We start from the raw sequence: 15488 nt of genomic DNA, 5'->3' as shown, positions 1-15488 counted from the left end.
TCTGTAGACCAGGCTGGTCTCGAACTCACAGAGATCCACCTGCCTCTGCCTCCCGAGTGCTGGGATTAAAGGCGTGCGCCACCATCGCCCAGCAGAGTGAGCAATTCTTACCTCCAACCAAACTCTGGTAGCAGGAAGGGAAGCTGAGGAGAACTGGAGAGGAGGAAGCTGACTGTCAGGAGGCCGGAGGTGTGCTGACCTGGTCTTGCTGTCCCGACTTCTAGTTCTCAGGTTCCAGCGCAGAGCAAATGCGCAAGACCTACTCGGAGTTCTGCAGCCGCCACACCAAGGCCTTAAAGCTCTATAAGGAGCTGTATGCTCGAGACAAGCGCTTCCAGCAGTTCATCCGGGTAAGCAAGCATCTCCAAGCCCAGGCTCAGCATTCTCATGGCCCAAACCTCTCCCACCCCCAGAGTAGCATATGCCCTCTGCACATGAATAAAGGGAGGCGCTTGAGCACCTTGTGGAGCCTGTGTGCTCTTAGATCTCTTTAAGTTTCTTTGTTTTTTTTTGGGGGGGGGAGTGTTTCGAGAATGGGTTTCTCTGTGTAGCTTTGGTGCCTGTACTGGAACTCACGCTGTAGATCAGGCTGACCTCGAATTCATAGAGATCCGCCTGCCTCTGCCTCCTGAGTGCTGGGATTAAAGGCATGAGCCACCACTGCCTGGCCTCTTTGGGTTTTTTGTTTTGTTTTGTTTTGTTTTGAGACAGGGACTCATATAATCCTGGCTGTCGTGGAACTCTATGTAAACCACAGTGGCCTCGAACTCACAGCGATTCCCCTGTCTCTGCCTTCCATGTACCATAACCAGATCTTGTCAGTTGCCACTCCTCACTGGGCAAGATGACACTAGACTCGTTTTCATATCCTATTGACTTGGTCATCACCACAGACCTGTGACATTCTCTTCCCCATTTCCCAGAAGCCTTCTACTCAGGCCAACATGGGGCAGATGCCAGGGTGGGCCAGCAGCAGAGCTTGGGCTCCCAGTCTTTCTGTCCCCTTAGTCTTTCATCTTCCCTTACAGAAAGTGACCCGCTCAGCTGTGTTGAAGCGACATGGGGTCCAGGAGTGCATTCTGCTGGTGACTCAGCGGATCACAAAATACCCAGTGCTCATCAACCGGATCCTGCAGCATTCTCACGGTGAGGAAGAGCATGGCGGTCAGGGCCTCCCGGGGAAGGGTGGGAGCTCTGAGCAGTCTCAGATGGATTGGGGTTGCGATGGCGCCAGCTAAACCTTCTCTCGTGCTGGGCATCTGGTGGCAACAGGCATTGAGGAAGAGTGCCAAGACCTAACGGCAGCGCTAGGCCTGGTGAAGGAGCTGCTGTCCAATGTGGACCAGGATGTGCACGAGCTGGAGAAGGGGGCCCGCCTGCAGGAGATCTACAACCGAATGGACCCTCGGGCTCAGACCCCTGTGCCTGGCAAGGGCCCCTTCGGCCGAGAGGAGCTTCTGCGGCGTAAACTTATCCACGATGGCTGCCTGCTCTGGAAGACAGCCGCAGGTCGCTTCAAAGGTCAGTGGCCCCGCTGGCAGACCTGATAAGTCATGTTTAGATTCTCTGAACGGGATTTGCGGCCACCCTGCGGGACTGTTTCTACAGCCTTCCACCAAGGGTGAGATTCCGGAGTCAAAGAGGTAACCAACCTATGGTTGTAGAAGTCTAAACTCTGCATTTGACAGTATGGGCCAGCAGGGACGTCTTTATTGGAATGCATTCATTTCTGTGGTCTATGAGTGTCCCGCCAACTACCTGTCCTAACCAAAGGGACATAGAGACGCAGATGAGAAGGAGATTCCTCCAGCCACAATCCCTACTGCTAGGACAACAGAGATACATCTGGGAGACCCACAGTGGGGCCTGAACCCTGAAGGGCAGGGAGGTTGAAAAGAGAGAACCGGCTACAGGCCTGTGTGGGGGTTGGGCACTCTTCCACAGGCTCCCTTATTAGAACTTATCTGCACTGATAAAGTCCTTGCACCTAAATCAGGACAAGAAAATAGCAACTCTAAACTTTGATTTTAGAGGTCAAGGATGGGGGGATACCCGAAGCCAGAGCCCTTATGAAATTCCAGCTGTGCTGTGAAATTCCTACTCCGAGGGCCTGGGTACTGTCAGTCTTTAGCAGGCTTCTTCCTCCATCCGTTTCTCTCCTTCCCATCCCTCCCACGCAGCAGCTAAGAATATAAAGCATTGAGGGTTAAAAATAGCAAGGCTGGAGAGCTCTATTTCTGAGGGATTAGCAAAAGCCCTCCCCTCTGTGTCCACAGTTTAGTAAAATCCCCACAGGCCGAGGGTGGCTGTGTGGTCTTGACTATGGCATTCAGGTCTTTGTAGACTTGGTCGTTGGTTCCTCCCTTCCTGGGAGTGCAGGACCCATGGGCTCTGAGAGCCTGGAAGTGGAGCAGGGCTTGCTGGGGTTGGAGATGGGATGAGTCCAGGCTGGTGGGATGGCCTTGCAGTGCCGCTTTCCTGGAAGCTAACCTTGTCCCTCTGCTGTGCAAAAGTAAGAAGCAGAACTGTATTCATTAGAATACCTAAAAAGGGACCTTGGGAGATGGCTCAGTGGTTAAGAGCACTGGCTGCTCTTCCAGAGGACCCAGGTTCAATTCCCTACACCTACACAGCAGCTCACAGCTGTCTGTAACTCGGGTTCCAGGGAATCCGACACCTTCATACAGACATGCATGCAGGCAAGAACACCAGTGTGCACAACTTTAATGCCAGCACTTGGGAGGCAGATGCAGGTGGATCTCTGTGAGTTCGAGACCAGCCTGGTCTACAGAGAGAGAGAGTGTCAGGACAGGCACCGAAGCTACAGAGAAACCCTTGAAAAATCTTTTCTTGTTGTTGTTTTTGGTTTTGGGTTTTTTTTTTAAACATTTATTTATTTATTATGTATACAATATTCTTTCTGCGTGTATGCCTGAAGGCCAGAAGAGGGCACCAGACCCCATTACAGATGGTTGTGAGCCACCATGTGGTTGCTGGGAATTGAACTCAGGACCTTTGGAAGAGCAGGCAATGCTCTTAACCGCTGAGCCATCTCTCCAGCCCCTGGTTTTGGTTTTTGGAGACAGTGTTTCTCTATAGCTTTGGAGCCTGTCCTGGAACTAGCTCTTGTAGACCAGGCTGGCCTCAAACTCACAGAGATCCGCCTGCCTCTGCCTCCCAAGTGCTGGGATTAAAAGTGTGCACCACCACCGCCCAGATGAAAAATCTTAAAAAATCAAAAAATACAGATAAATAAGTAAACAGAAATACAGAAAGAAAGAAAAAAAAGGAAAACAACAGCAACAACAAAATATTTAAACAAGCAAACAAATAAATAAAATGATACCTAAAAAGGTTCTGCATTAGTCAGATGCTGGACATGGGAATTAAAGGCTTAGAATACCTCCCTTCTTGTTAGGGAATCCAGACACGTCTGATTATGGAGCTGGTCCTTGGGAGGAAGGCAAACAGTTGCTTTACCTTGGTGCTGACCATTTTCCAACTTTGTATCTTGGCCAGATGTGCTGCTGCTGCTGATGACAGATGTGCTAGTGTTTCTCCAGGAAAAGGATCAGAAGTACATCTTTCCTGCCCTGGTGAGCCTTCCTTCTGTTCTACTCATTGTTCTTATCAGACCCAAGAAAGACATAAATGCCTGTTATACCTGTTAATTCTATATAATAAGGAAGAGCAGCTACCAGGTGCTAGTGCTGTGCACAGGCATGCTTGTCCTGTGAGGAAAGCCCATCGTTAGCATTACTTTGTAGAAATGAAGATAAAGCTCAGAAGCCAGATACAGTGGTACATGCTGTAACGACAGCACTTGGGAGCTAGAGGCAGGAGGATCAGGAGTTCGAGGTCATCCTCAGCCACATGGTGAGTTCAAGTCTAGCCTGGGCTATATGAGAGATCCTAACTCTAATAAATGAATAAACTCTGCCGTGGAATGGTGGAACACACCTTTAATCCAACACTTGGGAGGCAGAGGCAGGCAGACTTCTGAGTTCAAGCCTAGCCTTGTCTGCATAGCAAGTTCCAAGCCAGTCAAGGGTTACATAGTGAGGCCCCGTCTCAAAAAGCAAAACAAAAAGCAACAAAAGCATAGCTGGCAGAAGCTTGTAATAGCAGTACTGGGAAAGCAGAGGCAACTGTGTAGCTATCTTGGGCTACATGAGTTCAATACCAGTTCAGGTTACATATTGAGACCCCTGAAGGGGGATATGAATATCAAGGGTCTCACATGCACTTCTTTTTTTTTTTTTTTTTTTTTTTTTTTTTTTTTGGTTTTTCGAGACAGGGTTTCTCTGTGGCTTTGGAGCCTGTCCTGGAACTAGCTCTGTAGACCAGGCTGGTCTCGAACTCACAGAGATCCGCCTGCCTCTGCCTCCCAAGTGCTGGGATTAAAGGCATGCGCCACCATCGCCCGGCTCACATGCACTTCTAAATCTTGGCTGGTACTGGCCTGTGATCTTACATACACAGCATTATCTTCAATGCCTTTGATATTCTTGGACTGAGAACCAAGATATGAAGGGTTAACATTCCTAGTCTTAATTCTTCCTTTTCCCTGACAGGACAAGCCTTCGGTGGTATCCTTACAGAATTTGATCGTAAGAGACATTGCCAACCAGGCGAAAGGGATGTTTTTAATCAGTGCTGGCCCGCCTGAGATGTACGAGGTGCACACAGCATCCCGAGATGACCGTAGTACCTGGATCCGTGTCATTCAGCAGAGCGTGCGCGTGTGAGTGTGTGCCTGCTGCCTGTGTGTATATATGGCCTCTGGGTCCCATGGTCTCAGGTCCTAGGCAGAATACTCCTTGGTAACAGAACCCATCGTGAGAAACTGGGGCAGAGGTTGGAGGAAGACAAGATGAGCCAAGATAGATACATGAGCCAGGCGGTGGTGGCGCACACCTTTAATCCCAGCACTTGGGAGGCAGAAGCAGGCGGATCCCTGTGAGTTTGAGGCCAGCCTTGCCTGGTCTCCATGGCCAGCTCCAGAACAGGCTCCAGAGTTACACAGAAAAACCCAGTCTAAAGAAGAAGCAGAAAGAGAGATACATGAAGTTATAGTTTATAGTCAGACAGCCCCGCTATTCCTCAAAGTATTCTGCACTGACAAGGGGTTAATAGCTCTTACATGGTGACTTCCCTACCAGCTAGTGATAGTGTAACCTCACTAACAGCACTGGCAATAGGAAAAAGGTTCTTATTTGGGTTGTAGCATTTTATCTTTATTTTCTAAAATTGAAAGAATAGGATAATTAAAGCATTGCTATTAATGAGTTGAGTGCGGTTTATCCATAAATTCCACACAGTAGATTCAGGAAGTAAATCAGTTGTGCTAAAGCAGTAAATCCTTAGGACATTGGATTTGAAGTCATCAGCCAAATGTCTAACTAAATGAGGAAAAAGTAGACACTCAGGCAGAAAATGTTGACAACAGCCAGGTGTGGCATGATGTCTATAACCCCAATACCTGGGAAGCGGAGGCAGAAGGATTCAGAGTTAAAGGTCAACTTTGGTGCATAAGGATTTCAGGACCCAGTCAGGCTGTGGTGGCGCACGCCTTTAATCCCAGCACTCGGGAGGCAGAGGCAGGTGGATCTCTCTGAGTTCGAGGCCAGCCTGGTCTACAGGAGCTAGTTCCAGGACAGGCTCTAAAACTACAGCGAAACCCTGTCTCGAGGGGGAAAAAAAAAAAGGATTTCAGGACCCACTTCGCTTGGGCTGAGGTCTTAAAACACTACAACAGAGTTAGTGATAGGGTGCTCACCTGGGAGCCCCGGCTTCCATCCTCAGCACCACGTAAATCAGGTGTGAGGACGTGCAGAGGATCAGAAGCTAGAAACACGAGAAACAACAAGGAAGTTGACTAATGCGTTCTTAAAGACTGTTTCTACAGAATAACCCCCCCCCCCCCGAAGTTAGACCCAAGTTAGAGATTGTGTGTCCAAGGCCCAGAGCCACGTCCTCAGAGCAGGCTCTATATATAACCTTCCTTAGTGGTTGGTGGGGAAAGTTGGTGCAGAGCAAAGGGAGCCCCAGTGGGAGAGGCCGACTCCCTAGAAGGGGTCTGTAGAGTGTGTATGAAGGACAGGATGGTTGCTGGTGTCTCTTCCACAAACTCAGCCTGCTCTTTGTTATTCTGCAGATGTCCCTCTAGGGAGGACTTCCCTCTGATCGAGACAGAGGATGAGGCCTACCTCCGGAGGATCAAGAGTAAGTTCCCTGCAGGGCGTGCGTCGGTTTACGGCATAGCCATACAAATATGCAGCTCTGGAATAGATGAGAAAGAGGTTGATGAGGTGGCTCCGAGGTTCAAGAAGTTCTGCATCTCTTTTGGGGGACCCCAATTCAGTTCATTTCTCAGTACCCACTTGGTGACTTACAATTGTCTGTAACCCTGTTCCGAAGACCTAATGCCTGCTGGCCACCTCGGTCACAAGCATTGTTCACATACAATCACGCAGGCAAAATTCTTTTCTTTCGTTTTTTCTTTTTTATTAGATTCATTTATTTACTGTGTACACAGTGTTTTGTCTCCATGTGTGCCTGCATGACAGAAGAGGGCACCGGATCTCATTACAGATGGTTGTGAGCCACCATGTGGTTGCTGGGAATTGAACGCAGGACCTCTGGAAGAGCTCTTAACCTCTGAGCCATCTCTCTAGTCTAACAGGCAAAATTCTTATACACATAAAATAAAAATAAATAAATCTTAGGGGGAAAAAAATGAAAGCTTCATGTGGCCTGATCTATATCTAGGATTTAAACAATGTGAAGTATATGCTACAGTTTTGTAAGATTGGTGCAAATAGATATTTGTGTGTATGTATGTGTAAATAAATATATGTGTGTATATGTGTGTATACATGTATATACATACATCTATATATGCATGTGTAGATGAATACATACACATGCATACATATATGTGCATATGCACACATAGTATGTATATGTGTATATATGAATATACAGGCATGCGTGTGTGTGTGTGTGTGTGTGTGTGTGAGATCTCTGTCCCAAGGACATCTGATGCCCTCTTCTGGCCTCTGAGGGCACTGCATGTATATGGTGCATAGACATAAACGCAGCAAAACACCTACATGCATAAAAATAAATGTTGATGCCAGGCTTGGTGGTGCACACTTTTAATCCCACCATTCAGGTGACAGAGTCAGGTGGATCTCTGAGTCCAAGGCAAAATCGAGTTCCAGGGCAACCAGGGCTGTTAACACACAGAAACTGTCTCAAAAACAACCAAAAAAAAAAAAAAAAAAAACCCAACAACCAAAAATGGTTACACAATTTTTTTAAAAATGAGAACAGGGTATGTGGTGTGCACTTGTAACTCCAGCATTTGGAAGGCAGTACTAGGGTCGGGCTGTCTTAACTACATTTGTATATCTGTGGTATAACCCTATGGCCAAGGCAACTCAAAGCAGGAAGGACTTTTTGGGGATTACAGTTCCAGAGGGTTCTTGATGGTAGGAACAGCAGGTGGCAAACATCTGGAACAGGTGAGAGAGCTGGAGTCTTTTGAAACTTCAAAGCCCGCCCCCTGACGTACTTCCTCCAGCAAAGCTCCACCCCCTAGCCTTTCCCAAATAGCCACCAACTGGGTACTAAGTATTCAAATTCCTGGTCCTTATTGGGGAGCAGAGCATCCTCAACTATCTATGGAGTTTGAGACCAGCCTTAGGCACACATGAGGCCGGAAGTCAGTCATGTAGCAACGTCTAACTGCAAGTCACTCTGGGAAGCACAGCTGAGTGCTCAGGGAGCCAGGGACCAAATGAAATTCTGCGTGGGCTCTAGATGAGCATGGAGATTGAGGGAGTCAGCCTGGACCCTTTTCACATGTTTGGTTTTGTTTGTTTTGAGACAAGATTTCTAGGTGTAGCCCTGGCTGTCCTGGAACTTGCTCTGTAGATCAGGAGAGATCCACCTGCCTCTGCCTCCTGAGTGCTGGGATTCACGGATTTTTATAAACAAAGTTAACAATGATTTATATCACACACAAGGTTTTTGGGAGGTGGGCAGGGGGAGGCTCCAAGTCCAGAATTAAGTTCTGCCCCTTTGCCTGTGCTGACCCTGTCCCCTGGGCTGCCCCTTCACAGGCTCTTTGGGTCCTTGGGCCTTTTCTTCCATGCTTACCTCCTCTTGTCCACAGTGGAGCTGCAGCAAAAGGACCGGGCGCTGGTGGAGCTGCTCCAGGAGAAGGTCGGACTGTTTGCTGAGATGACCCATTTCCAGGCAGATGAAGATAGTGTCAGTGGGATGCCCCTGCCCACCCTGCCCAGGGGCCTTTTCCGTTCTGAGTCCCTCGAGTCCCCTCGAGGCGAGCGCCTGTTACGAGATGCCATCCGTGAAGGTGAGGGTTCTCCTTCTGAAGTGTCAAGGCTGTCGCTCAGACCAGGGCCATCTCAACCCCACAACCCTTAAAGGCCCCTGAGGGTTTGTCCTGGTCCAGTTCCTGGGAAGAGGGGGGAAGAGAGCTGACCTTGCTGTTGGATGCCCCTCCCTCTGTCAGGGTCTGCTGCCCCTTGGACATCTTTGGGGTCCCTTGGGTGCAACATGGCTGACTGAAACCCCACAACCTCAATGTTGACTCCCTAAATACTCGAACAGTCATTGTGTGTCGTATGAATCCCACCCGGTATTGTCTCCTGTCCCTGCCTCCTCTTCCCCTTCAGTGGAAGGCCTGAAAGACTTGCTGGTGGGGCCTGGTGCTGATCTGCTTTTGACACCCCGAGAACCAGCTTTACCTTTGGAACCTGATAGTGGCAACACCAGTCCTGGGGTCACTGCTAGTGAGTATGGGGCGTGAGAGCGAGGTGGGAGTGGCTAGAGGGGGTGTGTTACAGGTCCCTAAGGAGGTAAGTGTCCTCTCTTCTTTCTCTTCTGCAACAGATGGAGAGGCCAGAACTTTCAATGGCTCCATTGAGCTCTGTAGAGCAGACTCAGATGCCAGCCAAAAGGTGGGTTCTCAAGAGAGTCAGGGAGTGGCTAGAGGAAGGGCACAGCTGGCGTGTGGCTGTTCAGTAGAAAGCTACTGGGGGCGGCCCCCAGGTGTGTGTGTGCCTGCTGACTCCCCATTCTTGTCCATTTCTGCAGGATCGGAATGGAAATCAGTTGAGGTCACCCCAGGAGGTAAGGTGGGGATTCTGCAGTTGAGGAGATAGAGGGAAAGGGAAACTGGTCTCTATCTAAGAAATCATCCCTTAGTTTGGGTGATTTGTGGGGGGCGTCTGGACTTAAAGTATGTCTCTAGGCACTACTGTTTCCACAGCTTCTTTACAACTTCTGGTCACTTATCCTAAGCTTGGGCACTGGTGCATCCATCCTTTCTCTCTCCATAGGAGGCGTTACAGCGATTGGTCAATCTCTACGGACTTCTGCATGGCCTTCAGGTCAGTGAGCAAGGGCTGGAATGGGGAAGAAGGGGAGGTGCCAGCCCGAGTTGTCCCTGTAGGTGACAGTCCTCCTAACAGGCCTACATACTCCCCCAAGCCAAGCTCTTTGGGTCCCCGGGATTGAGAGACAGGTAGGTGGCTTCTGAAACACCTTTTGGCCTCATCCCATCTTCAGGCTGCTGTGGCCCAGCAGGACACTTTGATGGAAGCCCGATTCCCCGAGGGTCCTGAACGATGGGAAAAGCTATCCCGAGCCAACTCTCGGGATGGCGAAGCTGGCCGGGCTGTGGTTGCTCCTGCGGCTCCTGAGAAACAGGCAACGGAACTGGCCCTGCTGCAGCGGCAACACACGCTGCTTCAGGAGGAGCTGAGACGCTGCCGGCGGCTGGGTGAAGAGCGGGCAACTGAAGCTGGCAGCCTGGAGGCCCGGCTCCGGGAAAGTGAACAAGCCCGGGCCCTGCTGGAGCGGGAGGCTGAAGAGGCCCGCCGACAGCTGGCAGCCTTGGGCCAAAATGAGCCACTCCCAGCAGAGGCCCCCTGGGCCCGCAGGCCTCTGGACCCTCGGCGCCGCAGCCTTCCAGCAGGAGATGCTCTGTACTTGAGCTTCAATCCCCCTCAGGTGAGGCTCCTGGAGTGGTGGAGTGAATCTCAGGAACAGGAGAGCCTGCAGAACCCCAAGGACACTTAGTTGTTGGGCGTAATCTCCAAGTGACAACACAAGGGACTTGAATGACAATACTAATGGGGCTGCGGGAATGCCTCAGGAAAAGTGAGATCTGAGCTCGATCCCTCAGAACCTTCCTTTGTCCTAAGCCTGATGGTGCCTTGCTCACCATCCCAGTGAGGGGAGGCAGAGACAGGCTCACCCTCCCGGCTCTGGCTAACTCACCTCATCTCTTTGATGAGTTCCAAGCCAATAGCAGGCCTGTCTCATCAAACAAGATGAATGCCTCTTAAGGAAAGACCCCTGAGGTAGACCTCTGGCTTCTTCCTTATACACAAGTGTACACACGTACAGACAAAATCATGAGTTAGGGGCTGGAGAGATGGCTCAGTGGTTAAGAACAGTGACTGCTCTTCCAGAGGACCCGGGTTCAATTCCCAGCACCCACATGGCAGCTCACAACTGCAGCTCACAACTGTCTGAAGATCCAGTTGCAGAGGATCTGACACCTTCACACCAATGCACATAAAATAAAGTTAAATAAACCATAGAAATATTTTTAAAAATAATCATACGAGTTAAACTGAAAAGAAATTCGAGGCAAGTTCAGTGGTAGAGGCCTGTGCAAATCTCCAGCACCTCAACAAACAAATCCGCTCTGTTCTCCCCAGATTTCTCCTAGTAATCTGTGTGGGGCACTGTGGGCATTGTTATACCTGGAGTCCTTGTATGTAAGCCTGAGGCTGGAGAACCAACTGGGCCCAGCAGATGTAGAGATGAGCCTTGAAGATAATAATACGGTTGTCTCTGGGAGGAGAGCCAGTTGGTGGTCGATCTACTGATGGGGGGGTCATTGGTGAACCTCAAGAGATGAGGTGTGTTGAGATCCTGGAGGGCTCGCTGCCCTCGCCCACCAGTGCCTGCTCTATCTCCTGGTCTTGTCCTTTTGTTTTCCTTAGCCCAGCAGAGGCCATGACCGCCTGGATTTGCCTGTGACTGTCCATTCCCTCCCCCGACCCTTTGAAGACCGGGAGAGGCAGGAGCTTGGTAGCCCCGAGGAGCGGCTGCAGGACAGCAGTGACCCCGACACAGGCAGTGAGGAGGAAGGCAGTAACCGCTTATCTCCACCCCACAGTCCTCGAGGTGAGACCCCTGGGGTCGGGGTCTGGGACTGCGGCTTCTGAAGGTACTGCCAAGTGGCTCCTGAGGTTCAGTTATTCTAAGAGTACAGGGAAGGTTCCTGCTTTGTGTGGTGACAAACGGGGGGTGGGGGGTGGAGGGGTGGGGTTGAAGCTCTTTTTGTGCTGTTTTTCTTGTTTGTTTGTTGAGACTGGGTCTCTCTGTGTGCCCTGGCTGTTCTGGAACTCCCTCTGTAGACCAGACTGGCCTAAATTCAGAGATGCACCTGCCTCTGCCTCCCTAGTACTGGGACCATCAGTGTGCGCCGTCACCGCCCAGGGTAGTAGAACTCTTGAGAGGCAGTTTTTCTAATTGGTTGGTGGCTCCCAACCTTTACAAGTAGAAATTCATTTTAAAGTAAAACAGTTTAAAGACTGCCACCTCCTAATGGAGAGAAAACAGTCAAACCCCTCTCGGGGTTTCACGTTGTAACAGTGATTTTGCTGCCTGAGGGGTTGGTCATCCCGCCAGGGTGCCCAGAGGCCGCACCCCATGTCTTTATAGGGGCCTTTGTGTGAGCCTGTGCTACTCCTCACCACCTCTACCCTGTCTCACTCTCCAGACTTCACCCGAATGCAGGACATCCCGGAGGAGACAGAAAGCCGAGATGGGGAGCCTACAGCTTCGGAGAGCTAAGGGGACCCCCACCTTCTGCCTGGTGCCCTACTGAAGAACATTAATTAGTAAAGGGGTCAAACCTTGGGGACCCCGTTCTGCCAATAATGAGGGAATATTTGAAAGAACTGCTGATTGTCCTTGCCAGCTCCTGGGATCCTTGGATGCCTATGGCCATGTGGGACTGGGGATTTAGAGGCCACAGCCCCCAGGTGGCATCCAAGAGCTACACCACAGATGCCAGTTTTTCATGCCTTCTTCCCTCTACTTAGGAAAAATTATTTATTTATTGTTTATTGGTTATGTGGGGGAGAGTGAGACTTAAAGGACCAGGGACGTGGGAACCAAGCCATAGGGACCAGAGGGTCTTTCCTTTCACACCGCTGGGACACGTGTAGCTTAGCCACAAACTGCTGGCTCCAGGCTAACACCCACTCCAGCTACTCCTATCCATGGCCACAGAACCTACTGCCCCTTTAAGGAGGGCTGTGGGTAGGCCTACGTCCCTTTCCCCACTCTCCTTAGGCTCCTCCTGCTGGTCTTCCTTCTTGTCATCCTCCATGGAAATCCGGCTCCTTGGGGTTGATGGAGTCGAGGCTAGGGTGGCCATGATGTATTGGGATGGGGGAGGAAAAATCCACAGGGACCAGAATGTTTTGTTTTTGTTTTCTTTTTTTTGTACCAAAGCCAACTGCACGTGTTTTATATTTTTAAAAGAAGATTGTAGGTACTTTTAGCCCCATGTCTTTGAACTTGAGGAATTGGGGAGACAGTGGCTTCTTTCACCTACAGTCAGGGCTCTCCTGTTCGGAATTCTTCCTCAGCCATTCGAAGGAAGCTCTAAGGTGGGTTAGGGAACCTTGAACCCTCACCTCATCTCCCACCACGGCAACTGTGGTTGAAACGTAAGCAAGAAAGGGGGGAGGTTCAATGCACCCCAATTGCCACCAGCAATAGCCATTTGTCGGCCAATTTAATTGTTAAAAACAAAAAGACAGAGACAGTAACAACAAAGAAAGAAAGAAAAACCCAAGCAGGGAAAAAAATTAAAGACCTGAAAGGCACCAGGTGCTGTCTCTATGGCCCATTTTAAGGATTGCGGTGCCTGCAGCCAGGCAGTGACCATGGTTTCTATAAAGGGGCTGCCACTACCTCACTGAAGAAGCCACTAAAAAAAATGAAGCTGTCCAAACCCTCGTTAAAATCTCAAAGTTACAATGATGAAAATGAAGCCGCACCCAGGCTCCAGGGGCTGTCGGTGGCTCCAATATTAGAAAACTGGTTTGCATCTTATTTGTATGCTGTGCTTGGATATCACATCTGGCCCTTGCCACCTCTAGTTCCTTCCCCCACCTCTCTAGTCGCCCGCCCCCACGCTTCATTCCCACAGAGTCAGACTCGGGGCTGAGTTCTCAGAGGAGCAGCCCTGCTTGTGCTGCCCAGTGGAAAGGCAGGAAGTGGTTTCAGTTCTTGGTTTTGGTTCATCCCACTTCCTGTCTCTAGGCCATAGGGCAGGGTCAGTGCATGCACACCCCCACAGCCTGTGATGCAGGGTGAGAAGAAGGGTCTCAGGACCCCAAAAAAGAAGGATTGGCATTGCATGGGCAGCAGGCTTTGAGATGCTGCCAATACTCCCCTCCATAAGCCTCCGGCCCTTACGAGACACTTTCTAGCCAATCATGGGATTCTTGGGCCGTAGAAGTTGTTTTATATGTTTATTTATTTACTTTATTATTATTTTTGAGACGAGGTCTTGCAGTGAAGCCCAGGCTGGCCTTGGACTCACGTCAATTCTCTTGCCGCAGCCTCCGAGTGTTGGAATTGCAGGCGTGAGCCAGTATGCCCTGCCCCAGCCTCTGCTGTTTTCCTTTGCAGGATGGGTGCAGATTGGTTGCCAGGCCCTCTGCCTTACACACAGCAGCACAGTTGAGCGTTCCGAAGGCTCAGTAGCTGCGCTCCGGGTAGCACTAAGCACACAGAGGTCAAGTAGAGGAGACAGTGGTCAAGTCAGAAGAGAGGAGTGCAACTCCCCAGCATTCTCCAGAGGGGAGAAAACCTAGTCCCAGAGTATGAGTTCTAGAAGCTGGGGTGCTTCTGCTGCCTTATTACCATGATTCCACCCCATCATCAGCACAGAGCCAACCCCGTCCTGTCCTCTTCCCGTCCTCGTGCTTTCTGAACCTGAAGTCTTCACTGTTCTCCCCACTGCTGCCATTTCAAACCTCGGTGGCAGCGTGCTCTGGGGACCAGGGTTCAGCTCCTTACCTAAAGCATACTGCTCCCTTGGAGGGGGCTCTAAGCCTGGGTGCCCAGCTCTCCGTCCCCACCCCCCACCCCCTCACCACCGCACCCCCTCACCCCTCAACCCCCCACCCTCCCTGCTCCATCAGAAGTAGGGCCACATGCAGCTACTTGAGTTGGTCTTGTTATATTTACCCCCGGGGTTCTGTAAAGCAGATGCCCCCAGAGAGGGCAGTATCCAGTCCCTTTCAGGCCTTTAGAGGCGCTGCTGGGGCAGCCAGAAGAAAGCTCAGGGGAGGGAAGATTTCTCACCTTCCTGATGGCTAGTAATAGGCCTGGCGTTTTGGAGCCAGTTAAAACATTATCAAAAAGAGGAAATTAAACATCAAGAGGCTAATTAAATCTCGTTCCCATCCTTTAATATGTTGTGAGTTGGGCGACTCCTCAAACCTTTGGGCGACAGGGTGGAACGGGCAGTGGCACCTGGAGGTATTGTGGCTCCCCCCACAGGGTGCTGCCTCCCCCCCAGAGGGTGCTGCCTCCCCCCCACAGGGTGCTGCCTTCCCCCCACAGGGTGCTGCCTCCCCCTACAGGGTGCTGCCTTTCTGGGATTTTGAGTGACTGGTCATCCCAGAGACTGGTCCTGAAGGGAGGGCCTGGAGTAGGGGGCTCCATCCATCTGTACCTCCCCTTCATTCCAGAAGCAGGCCCCAGTAAGAACCCTCCTGGTGGACAACTTAGGTCATTATCGTTTAAATGAAGATGGAAACCAAGGGGGCCCTCTGCTCAGAAGATACTCGCAAAGGGGGTTTTTGAAGGACTAACCCTTTAGCTAGCATCTCTCTACGCAGAGTTTGGTGTTGGTTTCATCCTTGGTTGCTCTTCACCTGGGTTTTTGAAACCAAGTGTGTCCCTGAAGCTAGAGCTTGCTGATTTGGCTAGAGTGCCCAGTGAGTCTGGGGATCCCCCTCTCTTCCTCTCCTGCACCACGGTATCCAGTGTCTTTACACCGGGTAAAGGCCAGAGCATGAACTCCAGTCAGGTGCTCCGCACCTTTGCTCCGAGCACCTCACAACTGCTGCCTGGATTGGTTTTTATTGTTGTTTCTTTGTCTTGTTTTTTTGTTATTGTTTGTTTTTGTTTTCCAAGACAGGATTTCTCTGTACCTTTTGGAGCCTGTCCTGGAACTCATCTGTAGACCTGGCCTTGAACTCAGAGATCCACCCACCTCTGCCTCCAGAGTGGTGGGATTAAAGTCGTGTGCCACCATGCCCAGCTATTTGTTACCATTTGTAATTTTAGGAAGTGTTAGTGTGTGCGGTGACATACATGTCAGAGCACATGTATGGAGGTTAGAGAACAAC

General features: G+C 50.5%; 1 protein-coding gene across 6 annotated transcripts in view; it reads left to right on the top strand.

The window, feature by feature from the left end:
• Positions 1-15230, top strand: part of Arhgef2 (Rho/Rac guanine nucleotide exchange factor 2) — a 62714-nt gene extending 47484 nt beyond the window's left edge. For all 6 annotated transcript variants that reach the window (XM_026784023.1, XM_026784024.1, XM_026784025.1 and 3 more), the window contains 14 exons: positions 225-350; positions 1029-1146; positions 1273-1521; positions 3520-3596; positions 4575-4744; positions 6158-6225; positions 8183-8383; positions 8706-8822; positions 8923-8990; positions 9127-9162; positions 9372-9422; positions 9601-10044; positions 11049-11232; positions 11831-15230. In XM_026784023.1, coding sequence (XP_026639824.1) covers positions 225-350; positions 1029-1146; positions 1273-1521; positions 3520-3596; positions 4575-4744; positions 6158-6225; positions 8183-8383; positions 8706-8822; positions 8923-8990; positions 9127-9162; positions 9372-9422; positions 9601-10044; positions 11049-11232; positions 11831-11904 — 1983 coding nt within the window. In that variant the 3' untranslated portion in view covers positions 11905-15230. The remainder of the gene's footprint in view (positions 1-224; positions 351-1028; positions 1147-1272; positions 1522-3519; positions 3597-4574; positions 4745-6157; positions 6226-8182; positions 8384-8705; positions 8823-8922; positions 8991-9126; positions 9163-9371; positions 9423-9600; positions 10045-11048; positions 11233-11830) is intronic.
• Positions 15231-15488: the final 258 nt, after the last annotated feature.

This window comes from Microtus ochrogaster, chromosome 21 (genome assembly GCF_000317375.1).
Source record: "Microtus ochrogaster isolate Prairie Vole_2 chromosome 21, MicOch1.0, whole genome shotgun sequence".
NCBI classification, from domain to species: domain Eukaryota; kingdom Metazoa; phylum Chordata; class Mammalia; order Rodentia; family Cricetidae; genus Microtus; species Microtus ochrogaster.
This window is presented reverse-complemented; position numbering and strand designations above follow the sequence as displayed.